At 33.8% G+C, this 15130-nt stretch overlaps 1 protein-coding gene across 4 annotated transcripts in view; it reads left to right on the top strand.

The window, feature by feature from the left end:
* Nucleotides 1-15130, top strand: part of LOC115877355 (protein dachsous) — a 569521-nt gene that overhangs the window by 492400 nt on the left and 61991 nt on the right. For all 4 annotated transcript variants that reach the window (XM_030893496.1, XM_030893497.1, XM_030893500.1 and 1 more), the window contains one exon: nt 13669-14154. In XM_030893496.1, the coding sequence (XP_030749356.1) occupies nt 13669-14154 (486 nt within the window). The remainder of the gene's footprint in view (nt 1-13668; nt 14155-15130) is intronic.

Raw genomic sequence — 15130 nt, 5'->3', positions numbered from 1 at the left:
ATTGTACTCGTTGAAATTAAGTGAAAATAATCAGAAATATTGAGCACTAACTATAATAAACTAACTTTTTTGATAGAATTTGTTACTAGGCACTATTGTAAACTGAGTTAAAGAAGAATAATAACTTAGCTAATACAACAATTGTGTATGTTTATAAAAATCTAAGAACAATTTCGTCTTTTTTTATTTGTATATAGTTTTTTGTGTGTGCCTAGAACGTAAATTCAGATTCACATGTTTACCTGTGAACTTATTTTTTTTCTCGCTGCGAAAATAATCTGTGAATGAGTGATTCTTTTTACAGGGAACCTGTCCATAATTTTTTAACTTTTCTATAGGTAAACTTTGGTTGCGATTTTACTATCTTAGTTTCCTATATTAACTAGGTTATTCTTTCTCATACACAATATGCTAAAATCAGACCTAACTATAGCGAAAATTTTGCCTTTCTACTGATTTTATTATAAAAAGTTAAAAAAGAAATTTATAATTGAAAATTTAATATTTGTCTTGTACCTACAATATTAACCGAATAACCCTCACAACAGATGGCATAAACTACATTCTCAGTAATTTCCATCAAACTCGCTAAAAAAATCCATAAAAACTTATATTTCTTCGTTTTCAGTTGACGGCAAACTATAATATTATACCTTTTCTGCCGAATGTATAATTTTCTTTGTTTTGTATTTTAGTTCGTAGTTTTAACCGCGAATGATACAAATCATATAACTTCGTGAGTAATTAAAAATTAACAGATAAAAGTAATAGTTAAAAGTAACAGCAAAATAAAACACTAATTCACTACAATACACCAAAACACTTTATTTTTGCACTGGTCGTGCGTTTTGCTAATCCTTTTGTAACACCAAAGGTTCTAACTCTCAACTGTTAAAAGTAACATTTAAAAACCGGAAAAGAGAGTGAATTTTCAGTATTCTACTTGGACGAGTCCATTCTGTGCATACCACGCCTGACTTAAAATAAGCTATGCTATTTTTACGTGTTGTTGCAATTTAGGACTTAAGCGGCGGCTACACGACAGTGACTTGCCTGCACGGTATAGTTTGCGTAAACTAGAAGGAACACTGTGCGGTGTCTTCACGATGCAAGTAAGAGCGTACATTCATCATTATTTTTATTATGAATTTGTGGTTCCGTTGGTGGAAATGTCAAGTGACGAATTATTGTTTTTTATTGCTTATTGTTAAAGAAAAAACAGCAAAATAAACGATCTAGATCGAAGTGGAGTAAAAACTGACTTAAATAGAAAACCATTTTCTTGTACGCATCATTTCTTCTGTTTCTAACGTAATAATCTTTCAATTTTATCTTCCATAGACATGGCAGCGATCAATATATTTCAATAAAACTCGTCATAAACTCCTTATTGGAATAAGTACGAATATCAGACATTTTCTAAGAGACAAAACTGTACCTTGAACTCGCTGATACCGTCTACACATATGATATCACCGCACAAACTGGTTTGCGCAAACTAAAATCTTTAGCAGCGCGACGTTTACGCAGGCCGCACTTGTTGGTTTGTGCGTACTACCGTTTTACCGTCTACACACAGCGAGTGCCCGATACAAACAGGTTTGCGCAGGTAAGCTCGTGGTAAAGCTTGTACGTGTAGCCGGCCCTTTAAAGTGTCGAGGGGATGAACGGATGCTTTATGATTTTATTTCGCACATGCACTTCTAGCTGAATAGAATAGAACGAATAGAAGAATCACTTTCTCATTCACGTTTTAGCCTTTCGCGGTTTATGTTTTAATTGTTAAGCTGCGAATCGCTATTTTTATTTCACTGTGAAAAAATCACAGGTGTCACAAATATATTAGGGTATGTTTGCATATCGGGTAAAAACGATAATGTTATACGAACAGCAAGTATAATGACTTATCCAATAAATTTAAACTCTGATTTTACACAGTTTATGAAAATTTCAACTTTCATTAAAAAACATTGTCACTTTTCACCAGTTTTTTGCAGAACAGAGCAAGTAGAAAGATCTGATATTTGCGGCCACATACAGCCCCACTAAAGTCTAGAACTTTTCCATTCCATCCTTAGATGTAGAATTTAGAATGTATGCGAGAGGGGTTAGTCACTGCGACCTTACAGATCTATTGTGTGTTTCTCCGAATCTGCATTCGCTGTTGTTTCTTAGCTGCAACCTACTGAGGTGTTCGACGAGGAGACAGTCCCCCCTTAAAAACCCCGTGACAATTCCAATATTTTTTTACTTAAATCAAGGAAAATCTTTGATTTTTCTCGGTCGTAAGTCGTCGATTTTTTTTCGAATGTCTTTGACCGTTGGAAGATCCTTAGATAATTATAATTGCTCAAAAAATTCCTTAACCATTTGTACCCCTCTATTTAAAACTCAAAATTATTGGAACTTACCCATCCCTGTCATATACAGAAAAGTGAGAATGCGATAGCGAATAGAGAGTGAGCGAAAGGAAAGGAGATATATCGAAGAAAGAGAAGCCACCAAACGGCCGCGCGGCTCGAAGTACGTAGTACGGGCATAATTCCTGCTTTTCAACAAAAAGCGTTATTGAAAAGCTATGCCGGCATAATGCCCGTGTTGTAAGAACTTACACGGATTCTAAGGGAACTTAAATATATTTGAGCGCGTCGCATACTTTGCCATTGTTGTTTTGTTTTCCATTCGTGTTGGTAGAGGGAGTCAATTTAACAAAAAATTGGAATTCTGGATTTTATTCTTCCGCTTTTATATGAGCATTTAAGATCTAGGACTAGTATAGATTTAGAATGAAGAAAATATAATTGATATACTAGTTTCCCTGAAAAACAATATTTTCATTTTTTTTTTCAATATATTACAAAGTTACTGAATACTCCTGGTATTTTCAGTTCTTTATACTCAAAGGACTGAAATGTTTAATCAGCTTTTTTCAATTCATTAAACAATAATTGATTAAAATCACTTGATTAATGTCAATATTTATTCTATATTATCTGCTATGGTCTTCTGCTATTTATGATCAATAAGTTTCATGAACAATTGAATGCTGAAATTTCTCTAATGAATATCTAAACAATTCTGCTTTTAATCATACAAAGCACGCTTGATCATAAAATGTTTTGGTTTGATTCTACTCACTATCACCGTTAAAATTATAATTAAAATAGTGATTTTGCAAGTGTCTCTACTAAAATTATACAGTAAATAAGTGTAAATATTTTCGAGGCTCGGAGATCTCGATAAAAGAAACATATTCCAAAATAACCTACATTGAAAATTTTAAAAAAATATATATTTTTGGTTTAAATTTTGAGAAGCACTAAATTTTTTCTGGGTTAAAATGATGAAATTATAAGAAAATGCATTTTGTACGAAAACTTCAAGATATAGGTAGAAAATGGTATAATACAATTTGATAAGACAATTAAATTGTGCATCTGATTCTCGTTAAAAATACAGGATATTCTATTTAAATTAAACAAGTTATTACCGTTTAAAGCTTAGTAATTATTTAATATAAATTTTTAGACACTGTGTATAAGATAGTATTTTGTTTATTATTGCAACACAATATCTGATCAATATATAAACTTCAGTAAATATTTAGTATTAAAAACTTTGATGCCCTTGGAGAAATGAAGCCTTAAATTTTTTACTGCAATTTCATAAAATTGAAAATATTTAAGACGCAAGTGTGATAAACCTTAATCAAATTTACCTTTATTTCAATCGTAGAATCTAAAAATAGAATAATATACAGGGTGTTCTGTTTAAAAAATACAACTATAATATTTTTTACTTGTTTGGGACGCTCTGTACCATTGTAGTTCTAATAGTTCTTCAACGAACCCAAAATTTACAATTTGTAAAATCTAATCGTTTAGCTACGATACTCCGTGTCGTATGTGGTGAACAACCCTGTATGCATACTTTAATCTTGACGGGAGCTATTAGAAATAACGTATTTGATAAAGTTTAAAGTAATTAAGTTTTTGATCCTCTAATTACTCGAACAGGCCGGTTTTCGTCAATTATTACAAACAACTAAGCGACTATGAATGTTGTTAGATATTGAAAAACTATTGCGTTGTTTCATTAATCATGACGATATATACTGGAACTGACCAACATCTTGAAATTTACGATTCAGTGGTGATGTGAATGGTACCTACATTAATACCATATCTTAAATGACATATTACGCACGTTTAATACACAAAATAATGTAGAAGTAACTGAAACTAAATAAAGAATGATCTATCCATCCAATATTTTATGGGTTGAGTTTTATGATTCCTTCAGAAATAATCCTCGTTACTATATTACCTCAATTTCATGCTTTGTCATGGTACTAAAAGCCTACCTTTATCATCCTTATTACAACGCTATAAAAATATGAACGACGTAATTATCTATCAATTTTCTTCAATTTTGGACCATAAGCCTTTTATTGTAATTGCAATAACGCATCTATTTTCCTCATGAGCTCCATCATACTCTATCAGGTTAATTATATTTACTTCGAACCATAATTACCATCTTTGATGATGATATAAAAACTGTTAGAGAAGATATTACTCTGGGAAATCATAGTTGAGCTCTACAGTTAAATTAAAGAAACAGAATGTGTGTATTCTATGCTCGTCAATAATTTTTTTGAGATTGGTTGAACAGTTTTATTTATTTTCTTATAACGCTAAACGACACTTAAAGTAGCGAAAAATAGTAATCCAGGTGTTCTAGTGTAGAGTGTAGTTTCTCTTACAGATAAATGAGTCAATAGAAACAACTTCTGTATGATCGAAAAAAAAATGGCGTCTAGTTGGTTTGGAAACGACAATCGATGACATTTCCCATATAATTTTACATATAAAGTGACAGCGATCTTCATTTCATAGCCATCGCTAACGCCGTTTTTATTCGATCATACAGTAGAAACATTTACAATTCGAAATAATTGATTAATATGTCAATATATGTAGGGGCTAGTGTGTTGCTAAATACTTGTGTTATATCTAATAACATAAATACAGTTTCGTGAAAGTTGATTTTTAATGGTGAAAAAATACTAGTAATAACATCATATTCAATCTCTGCAGCAATTAATTTGCTTAGTATTACATAATAATAGTCTACGAATTAATGAAAGTTTAATAAAATAAATCACTGCATGTTTAATGGTTATTTGGAATAGATGCAAACTAAATTTTATTCACATTAGTTTTTATTAAACATAAATAAGAAGAAAATGTTGGGAAAATATTTACACAGCTGAGTCCAGTAATGTAATTTTGTTCTAAACAATTCTTATTTGTAACACCTATGCATAGTTAATTTTAAGAAAATTTGGTAATAATTCCAACCTACCTAACCTGTTTAAATTTACTTTAGATTTATTAATGAATGGTGCTATTAACTATTTTTTTTATATGAACACATCATTGCATTCGGGTATATACAGTGTATTCTAATCTCTTTTAATATTGTTGAATTATTGTTTTATAATAAATTGCCATTATTTGCTGTATTACAATAATACTGCAATTTTCAATTTACAATTGCGTTTGCTGTTGATACCATTATTTTATAATAGGATACACCATGGAATGAGTTGAAAACTATGTTACATATTTTTAATTATTTTTAGTTATTTTCATTCTTAGATTCGTAGTATGAAGGAATGAAATTAAACAGATTCAAAAATTGGCTTCTATAACTAAATATTTATTGAGTTAAAACATTGCATAGATCACATTTCTAACCTAGATTTTAATAAATTATTAGGGAATAAATATCAAAAGTTCTCAATTCATGTAATCATTTGTAATAATAATCTAGAGAACAATAGTACTTCAATCTCAAATTTTCTTAGCAGGTTATCTGCAAGTAGAATTTACGTACTCTCCTTGAAATTCAAATAACTATCGGAAGATTTATTGGACATGATGAGCACTCTACGCTTTATTTCCTGCCATATTGTTATACGACCACAAATGCGCTATTTTTGCTTTCCTCTACTGCTGTGATGGAGATATATTAGACATATAAGATTACATTGATTTGCATTTCATTCCGAATATTTAATGCTATAATGCTAAACTACTCTACTAAAATAGCTGTTTATGTGAATACCTACATAGTGATATCAAGGGTGATATCTTTTTACAACAAGCATCGATAATATACTGATATTAGAGTTATAAAAATATATCATATTCAAAATTGTAATCCTTTTGGTTTTACCTCATTAGGTAATTATCAGGCAGTAATTGATATTTTAAAGTTTGGTTTCATGTAATACCATTTTATCAGAGGCACAAAGAATGCAAATGGAATGGCATCGTCGGATAAACTATCCTAACACGTGTTTTTATTAAATAAATTGAAAAATTTGGCATTTCCTATAAGTTATTCGCTGAGAAATTTTAATACATTTTCGTCTGCAAGCCACAATAACGAGAATGCATATATAAAATCTGTATCCACATGACTGAGAGAACAGCGTAGATGTTTGATAAGATTATGCGCAAATATATTCACCTCTAGGTTCTTCATATTTAGTCATATTTCTTCATATTATCGGAGCGTTGGGGCAAAGATTGATAATTTCCATGTTACGCTTTTCTAACATACCACGCAAAATACGTTTTATTAATCAATCTTTGTAAAATCAACGTATCATTTATATTCTAGGATTTTCTAAAAAATTATGGAACAGTAAACGATAAATTAGTATTAAAATTAGCGTTCCGACTAGCAAAATTATTACTTGTCACGAATAAACGCTAATGAGATCTTTAGAGACTCGTCTTAAACAACAATCTTGAAAAATTGCACCAGTGACAAATTTATAATAATTACGTTTATTGTTATATCTGTAGAATATAAAGTTTTATGTCATAATTAAGAAGCTTAATATTCATTAGTTTATTAGTTGATTAAATAGCAAAACAATAAAATTAATATTAAAAAAACAGAATGCCCTCTGGCTAAAAAAAACAAAAAGATTAAACAGAACCATGTTCGTTAATATTAGAAAATACAGGGTGTTTCATTTTAAATAGTGCAAAAACGTACAACATTTGAGCATAACCTCAGTATAACAAACAAAATTGCAAATTCTAATAGTGTGAGTTTTACAGTCAGCATCGTCCTCGTTGTTTCCTTTAGTTCTAAGTGGAGCATAAGGCTACAGTGAAAACCTACTATCTTGTTCTGTTTTCCGCAATTATCTTAGTTTCTGGCCATAATGTTCTTGACTTCGCTAGCTTTTCTATTACGGATCTGTGCCATGTTTGTTTTGGCCGTCCTCTTTTCCGTTGTCCCTGTGGGTTTCAGTCAATGGAATTTTTTGCGATGTTGTCGTTAGGTTGCCTTATACCGCGTCCACACTTGTTGCTCAACAATGTTTTCAACAATGTTTCGCAACATGTTTACGAAAATTTCATTAAAAAGCAACAAGTTGCATGTTTTTTCAACAAGTAGTTTTCCGTCAGAAGCAGTATAGATCAAAGAATGTTGACAACATTGTATTGGCAACATATTACGACTACGTCCACACTGGCTTTTTGTATTCGTTTATTTGGGTCTCATCTTTAGTTTTGTTTAGTCGGTTCACCGGTGTACATCATTGAGTGGAGCAAAGAATGTTATTCCCCTGTAGCCTAACAAACCTAACCTAGCCTAACAAAACCTAAGAGTTATAGCTAATCTCTCTTGAACAGGTATCGCATCTCTAAACCGAGTGTCATTTTTAGGTATTCTGTGTCCTACTTTGTTTATTAAAATTTCAAAATCCACACTTGACATTCGCGCAAAATTTTTGAAACTCCCATCACATCGTAGTTCGTCGCTCAGCGAAAGAATAACGTCATCAGCTTTCAGATCGTTTAACACTGCCACTATATTTTTTCCCAAAAATCTTCTTTTTTTCTTATGTTTTTCTCTGCATGCTAAAATTACGCAAGCTGCAGCCGCGAGAAGAACGTCCCTTTCGCGGGACATATTGGAATGGACTAAACAATAAAAATGTTGCATCGGGCTTCCAGTTTCCAAGTTTTTGAATGTGGACGTCCTAAAAGTTGTCAACAAGTTGCTGCAACATGTTGCACCAACATGTTGTTAAGTGAGGACGGGTCTTTAGAGTATGCCCTATGCATCCCCACTTTCGTATGATCACTTCTTTGCATATCTCAGTTTGGCCAGTTAAATGCAACATATATTCGTTTTGGATCGTGTTCGGCTAAAATATGCAAAGAATTCGTCGCAGGCATTCTATTAACAAATGTTTGGAGCTTTGATGTTGGAGGTTTGGTCACTTTCCATGCTTCACATCCACACAAGAGAACCAATTTAACATTACTATTGAATATTCTCAGCTTAGTCTCAGTGCTGATGTGCCTCCAGGCCTATACTGATCTTACTTGACCGAATACCTACTTGTTGAGCTTTTTTGATGCGGTTTTGTAAATGAGTTTTACGGTACTTCCAGTTAAATAATAAGATTATTTACTTTTAAATTATGTGGAACTTTAAATATGCAACAAATTTAGTTTAAAAATTGTTATATTTTAACAACCAGTCGGTGTAAAGTAGAAATTATGGTAGTTGTAGAGAGGACATTAAATTGCAAATCCTACTGATCTATAAAACAACAACAGTTAGAAAACAAGTTTGAATTTTCTTGTATATTTATGAAAATATTTTTAAAATATGTAATAAAAATATTAGAGTAGAAATCTTAAACCAGTAACTTGGTATAAAGCTTCATCAGAATGTTTAGTTGTTAGCCACGTTTCAGTTTATGCAATAAAATAGTATTCTTATATTTTGATTCGCCAAGCCTAATCAAAAATTATTAATTGTTATATTAAATTTAAAGAAAATACCCATTTATTATAGTAATTTTATAATTCCAAACCATCAGACTTATGGGGATCACTATCAAATGATCGGAGAGGAACCGTGTTGAAAGAATGGGCTGCATCACATGACCTTGTAGTACTAAATACATTATCCACACCAACCTTCCAGAGAGGTAACGCCATGTCACACTTAGACATCACGCTCACATCAAGTAGAATAGCTAACACAGTAAGAGACTGGAGAGAGTCAGAGCAGGAAAGCCTATCTGACCACAATTACATCTTTTATCGGATAGAAAAACGCAATTCAAACAAACCTATAGGAGCAATTACAACACGGAGAGGCTGGAAGTTAGACAATGTCGGGTTGGAGCATTTCTCAAAAATACTAATCAGGAAGGTGGAGGAAATGGGAGAAAGGCACCTCACACCAGAAGACCTAACAAAACATGTCACTGACGCATGCAACGCAACTCTTCAGAAGAGGTCCAAACCTAGGGAAAATAGAAAAGCAGTATATTGGTGGTCACCAGAGATTGCTGCAATCAGGAAGGAGTGCCTAGCCATAAAAAGAACAGTAACTAGAGCGAATAGGAGAGCCGAAAATACGACAGACGAGAGAGAAGCCGTGCAAAATGCATATAAACAGAAAAGAAGTGATCTCAAAAATGCGATTAGAAGAGCGAAACGAGAGGCTTGGGAGCGTGTCACGCGGGAAGTTGAAAATGATGTGTGGGGCATGGGGTTTTAAATTGTAACGAAAGGACTGAAACTAAGAGCGCAGACCACAGTGTCTGAGGAAGTCATGATGCGGGAAGCAAATAAGCTCTTCCCCAAACACCAAAGAATAGTCTGGTCGGATATCGAAGTCCAGCGCGTTCCACTCTTGACTAGAGAAGAACTAGATGTCGCCGTAAAACAGCTTAAAACCAAGAAGGCACCTGGCCCAGACAACATCCCTCCCGAAATTGTGAAATGCGCAATAGGAAGTATACTGGAAAAATGTCTTGAGACCCTAAACTACCAATTACAGTTGGGTGAGTTTCCGAAAATCTGGAAAGTAGCTCGGCTAGTACTACTTGAAAAACCCCGCAAAACTGACCAATCGACCACTACATACCGACCATTGTGTCTGCTGAACTACTTCGGGAAAGTCTTCGAACATCTATTGAAGAGCAGACTCAACCAAGAGATAGAAGCAAAGGGAGGGATCGCCGACACCCAGTTTGGATTTTGCAAGGGCAGACCTACAGTGGCAGCAATGCTTAGAATACTAGACAATGCGAGGGCAGCTCAGGCCTTTGCACATGCCAACAGGAAATTCTACTTTCTAGTAACCCTAGATATAAAAAATGCCTTCAATTCCGCCGCCTGGAGACAGATCGACGAGGTGCTCACCCAAACAAAGGTTGCACCTTATATACGACTAGTACGAAGCTACTTGTCCGATAGGAAGCTGATCATTGGAGAGGAAAAATGCATGGAGGTTACCTGCGGGGTTCCGCAAGGATCGGTGATCGGGCCGCTACTGGGGAACATCTACTTTGACGGTGTCCTGAGGTTGGTGATGCCAGAGGGTGTGGGACTCCTAGCCTTCGCGGATGACCTTGCGGTGGTGGTTACAGGTGCAACGGAGACCATAGTGACAACCAAGGCTAATATTGCCATCAATAGGATAGCGGAGTGGAGCAGGCAGAAACGGCTAGAACTGGCACAAGAGAAAACAGAGGCAATACTGCTCACAGGCAGGAGGGCGGTTAGACATGTTGGGGTTGATGTTCTAAACATGGAAATCAGTACCAGGGAGACCATCATCTTATACAAACTTTATATACATATCTTGATGTTGTTTTTGACCGAGGGACTAGAATGACCAAACATGTCGAATATGTTACTAGAAAGGCGGAGAAGACCGTCACATTACTGTGTTGGTTAATGCCGAACAAAGGAGGACCTTCATCGGGCAAACGCAGGCTACTTGCAAATGTTGCTATTTATACGTTGCTTAACGCTGCACCGGTGTGGGGTGGAGCTATGCGCTATCGCAAATATAGGGACATGTGTCAACATGTATTGAGAAGAATGGCTATCAGGGTGTGCTGTGCTTTCTGTACTGTGTCTACTGAGGCTGTACTGGTTATTGCAGGAATAGCTCCAATCGAACTTCAAGTGGAGGAAAGGATCATGGGAATAGGAGCAGATAAATGCGCAAAAACTGAGACCAGACAAAAAACGCTAAACAGTTGGCAAAATAGGTGGGCGGCCATGCGTGAAGTGGCTCAGTGGACTAAACGCCTCACACCAAACCTAATACTGTAGATGGACAGAAAACATAGGGAGGTTAACTACCACCTCGGTCAGCTACTGACTGGACATGGTTGCTTTCAGGCCTACTTCTGTAGATTTAACCTGGAAGATACACCGGAATGCCTCTACTGTGGGGATTTTGATGACGGAGAGCACACATTTTTTCAGTGCTTCCGATGGCAGGAACTACGCACTACCACGGAAGTGCAAATAGGAGAAAAGATTACCCCTGATAGTCTCCTCAGGCTCATGTTGGCAAGCGAAGAGCACTGGAAACTTATCTCCGACATGGCGAAAAAAGTAATCTCACAAAAAGAGAAGAACAGACTGGAGAGCAGGCAACGCAGCTAGGGCAACAGCCATAGAGTGAGAAGTAATACCTACCGGTGGTTCCTCACTCAACTGGCAGAAACGAAACTAGAGGCGGTTTTTTAGTGGGTAAAAATCCAACACTACCAGCCGTCAGACATCAGGCAGGTGTCTTTCGAAGATTTTTCCCCTCTCAAAAAAAAATAATTCCAAACCAGTAGATAACAATACAAAACTAAGAAGAACATTGATATAAGACTAAATCCACCCCAAGAAAGAGAAATAACAATTTTTCGTTAGTAGATTAACTCGTTTGGCGTCTAAATATATTCTATAGATACATTTCTTATGTTATATAAGTGTAAAAGAGAACAAAACCAAAACGAAAATCACGATGTCATTCTTTTAAATCGGCTCTCACGAAAACGTGCACTTAGTGTTTCACTTGAGAGATGTTCTTAGGACTTACGGTCTGTATCTATGTGTTTAAAACATTGCATCGCATGCCTTTTTTGCATCTTTTATTTGCCCATTTATATATTCACATAAATAAAGTCGTCGAGGACTAGTGAATAGTCAAACGAACTAAAAGGAATTTGTAACGGAGACCTGTAGTTTACTTGATTAAGTATTATTTTTATTTGGTTTTTTGGTTTTCAAATCAATAAAATATGAACTCTGAGAAGGAGTACCGTTAATTTTATTTGGTGTCATAAAAATAGTCTATAATAAAACGATGAAAAAATAAAAGTAGTTTATTCACAAATGACTGCTAATTGTTAAATTTGCATCGTGATCGATAAAGTCCATATATCCCTGGGTATCTACAGGGTTGTTCACCACATATATACGACACGGAGTATTGTAGCTAAACGATTAGATTTTTACAAATTGTAAATTTTGGGTTCGTTGAAGGACTATTAGAGCTACAATTTAAAAATATTTAAGATACAGAGTGTCCCAAATAAATAAAAAATATCAAAGTTGTATTTTTATAAATGGAACACCCTGTATATTATTACATTTTTAGTTTCTACGATTAAAATAAAGGTAAATTTTATTAAGGTTTACCGCACTTTAATCTCACCGTTTTTAAAATATTTTCAAGGCTTCATTTCTCCAAAGGTATCAAAGTTTTTAATACTAAATATTTACTGAAGTTTATTTTTTGATTAGTTATTGTGTTGCAATAATAAAAATTATACTACCTTATACAGAGTATCTATTTTATTTTAAATAATTACTAGATTTAAACGGCAATAACTTGATTAATTTAAATGGAACACCCTGTATATTTTATGAGGATAAGATGCACAATTTAATTGTCTATTAAACTGTATTATACCATTTTTTACCTATCTCTTCAAGTTTCCATAGAAAAAGCATTTTCTTGTAATTTAAAACTCATTTATCAATATACCGTGTTGCGTTGATTAATAATAATTGCTCCAAATACTAAAAAACTGAATTTTGTATGTGTATTAGGCAATGTGGTAAAAAGTAACACCTTAAAAATGATATTTCATTTTTTGACAAGAGCTTTTATTTATAACAACAGAGACATTCATTTTCATAACTTATTATTATATTGATTTCTGATTCAAATCCCCATTTATTTAGAATAATTTATTAACAAACATAATTAAGTATGTAATTAATTAGTATTTGGGCGGAAATAATGGTGGTATATTTAATTATAATGGTATACTCTTTTATATAGATTTAAATAGTTCTCTTTTTGCATACAAATGGGCTAGTAATATTATCATTTTGCTAAAAACGATAATATTACTAGCTTGTACATTTGTCGCTTTAAAAATAATCTAAAATGTCAATATTCCATACAGATTTCGTCCAACATGTATGAATACCTGGATAGTAATATATTCACTTTAATATTTTTATTCAAATTTGCAGATTTAAATTAGGACATCTGAATTAATATCTTTTTATCCCGAATTAATAATAATAAAAGTACCATCAACGGCCAAAACAAGAATCTGATTGCTGTTTGTTATTTTAGTTTTTAAGGTTGAGTTGCTACTATAGTTTCATTAATACAAAAATTCATGCTATGTGCCTGACAAAAGGGGTCGCTTGGTATTACAAGAGATTTTAGTTTGTTAATTACCAACATATTTGCTTTATTCCAGACAAATTGATTACAAATGTGTTTCTTTTATTCCAGGTGGCCTTAGTACAACGGCAATGGTAAAAATCCAAGTGACTGATGTCAACGACAACCGTCCCATCTTCTACCCACCCGAATACAACGTCTCGTTACGAGACGGAGGCGCATCATCTTCCGCCACCACTCCCGTGGTTGTGGTTTCCGCCACTGATGCCGATTCCGGGAAATTTGGCACCGTAACCTACAGGATAGCTGCTGGCAACGAGAACGGCTTGTTTCGTATCGACAGGAACACTGGAGAAATATTTGTGAATCGGCCTCATCAGCTATCGACTCGAAACCAGCCTTACCATCGGTTGAATATCAGCGCTAGCGACGGTGGCAACTTGAAGTCGCTGAAAGATGCTGAGGTTTTTATCAGTGTCATAGATTCGAAGCAAAGACCTCCAATTTTCGATCCGTCCAGATACAAATTTTCGGTGATGGAAAACGTGAAGAAGCACCATGTTGTAGGAAAAGTTAAGGCTGCAGTCATTGATAACGGTAAGTTGACTTATTATATAGGGTGTCCCAGGCTGAGCGTGCATTAGAAGTTTCTAGAGAACCACAATATCTAGATCGGAGATTTTTTGCATCGATTAAAACCGGATGAAATACCGGAAGTTGACAGCAACTTTCTTATTTTAAATGGGTGTCCCCATTTTTTATTATATACTTAAATTCTCCCTAAAATTCTATGAATATTGACGTTAAACACTCTATATCTAATATTAACCGCTTTTGAGAAAAAAAAATATTTAAAATTTTTGAACGAAAAAAGCTACCTGTCAAAAAAATTTGTATAGCCTAAAAATCAAATTTAGTGATTACCCCAGCCACTGTGCCATAAAGAGAAGACATGTGGTTATCTATTTCAAAAAATGAATTGTTCAAATGTCATATAATTGAGCGTTTAAAAAATTATCATAAATGATTTTTTTTCAAATGGAAACACACTTTTTTATTTCACTAATGAAAAGGTTTTTTAATTCGTTACTTTTTAACTATAGGTGTTCCTATACCTAAAATAAATCGTTTTTAAGTTATTTAAGATTTAATTTGAAAACGTGTATTTTTCTTCATTTTATCTAGCTTCCTTTGACATTGAGTGTCAAACGGTCAGACAATTCATTTCCCTCTGTCAGAAAACGAATTATTTGAATTTCCTATATTATAAATACTGCCTGCCCCCCTGAAGAGCTTAAAAAGTATATTTATAAAAAAAATCTATCTCGTATTTTCGCTCTTTAGTGATATCTAATAGTGGATATTATTAATAATATTCCGTATTATCGATAAAAAAACAGCGCAAAGTTGGCTCGGAAATGATGCTGCTTTTTGAACAAAGCGTCACAATATGATATGGCCAGATCTATTGTTTTACATCACTTGATGTTTAAAGTCATAAGCTACTGGTTAAAATCAAGAAAAATATACGTTTTCAAACTAAATTTTAAATAACTTAAAAACGATTTATTTT

The sequence above is a fragment of the Sitophilus oryzae genome, unplaced genomic scaffold (genome assembly GCF_002938485.1).
Source record: "Sitophilus oryzae breed Bouriz unplaced genomic scaffold, Soryzae_2.0 scaffold_1447_pilon_pilon, whole genome shotgun sequence".
Lineage (NCBI taxonomy): Eukaryota > Metazoa > Arthropoda > Insecta > Coleoptera > Curculionidae > Sitophilus > Sitophilus oryzae.
This window is presented reverse-complemented; position numbering and strand designations above follow the sequence as displayed.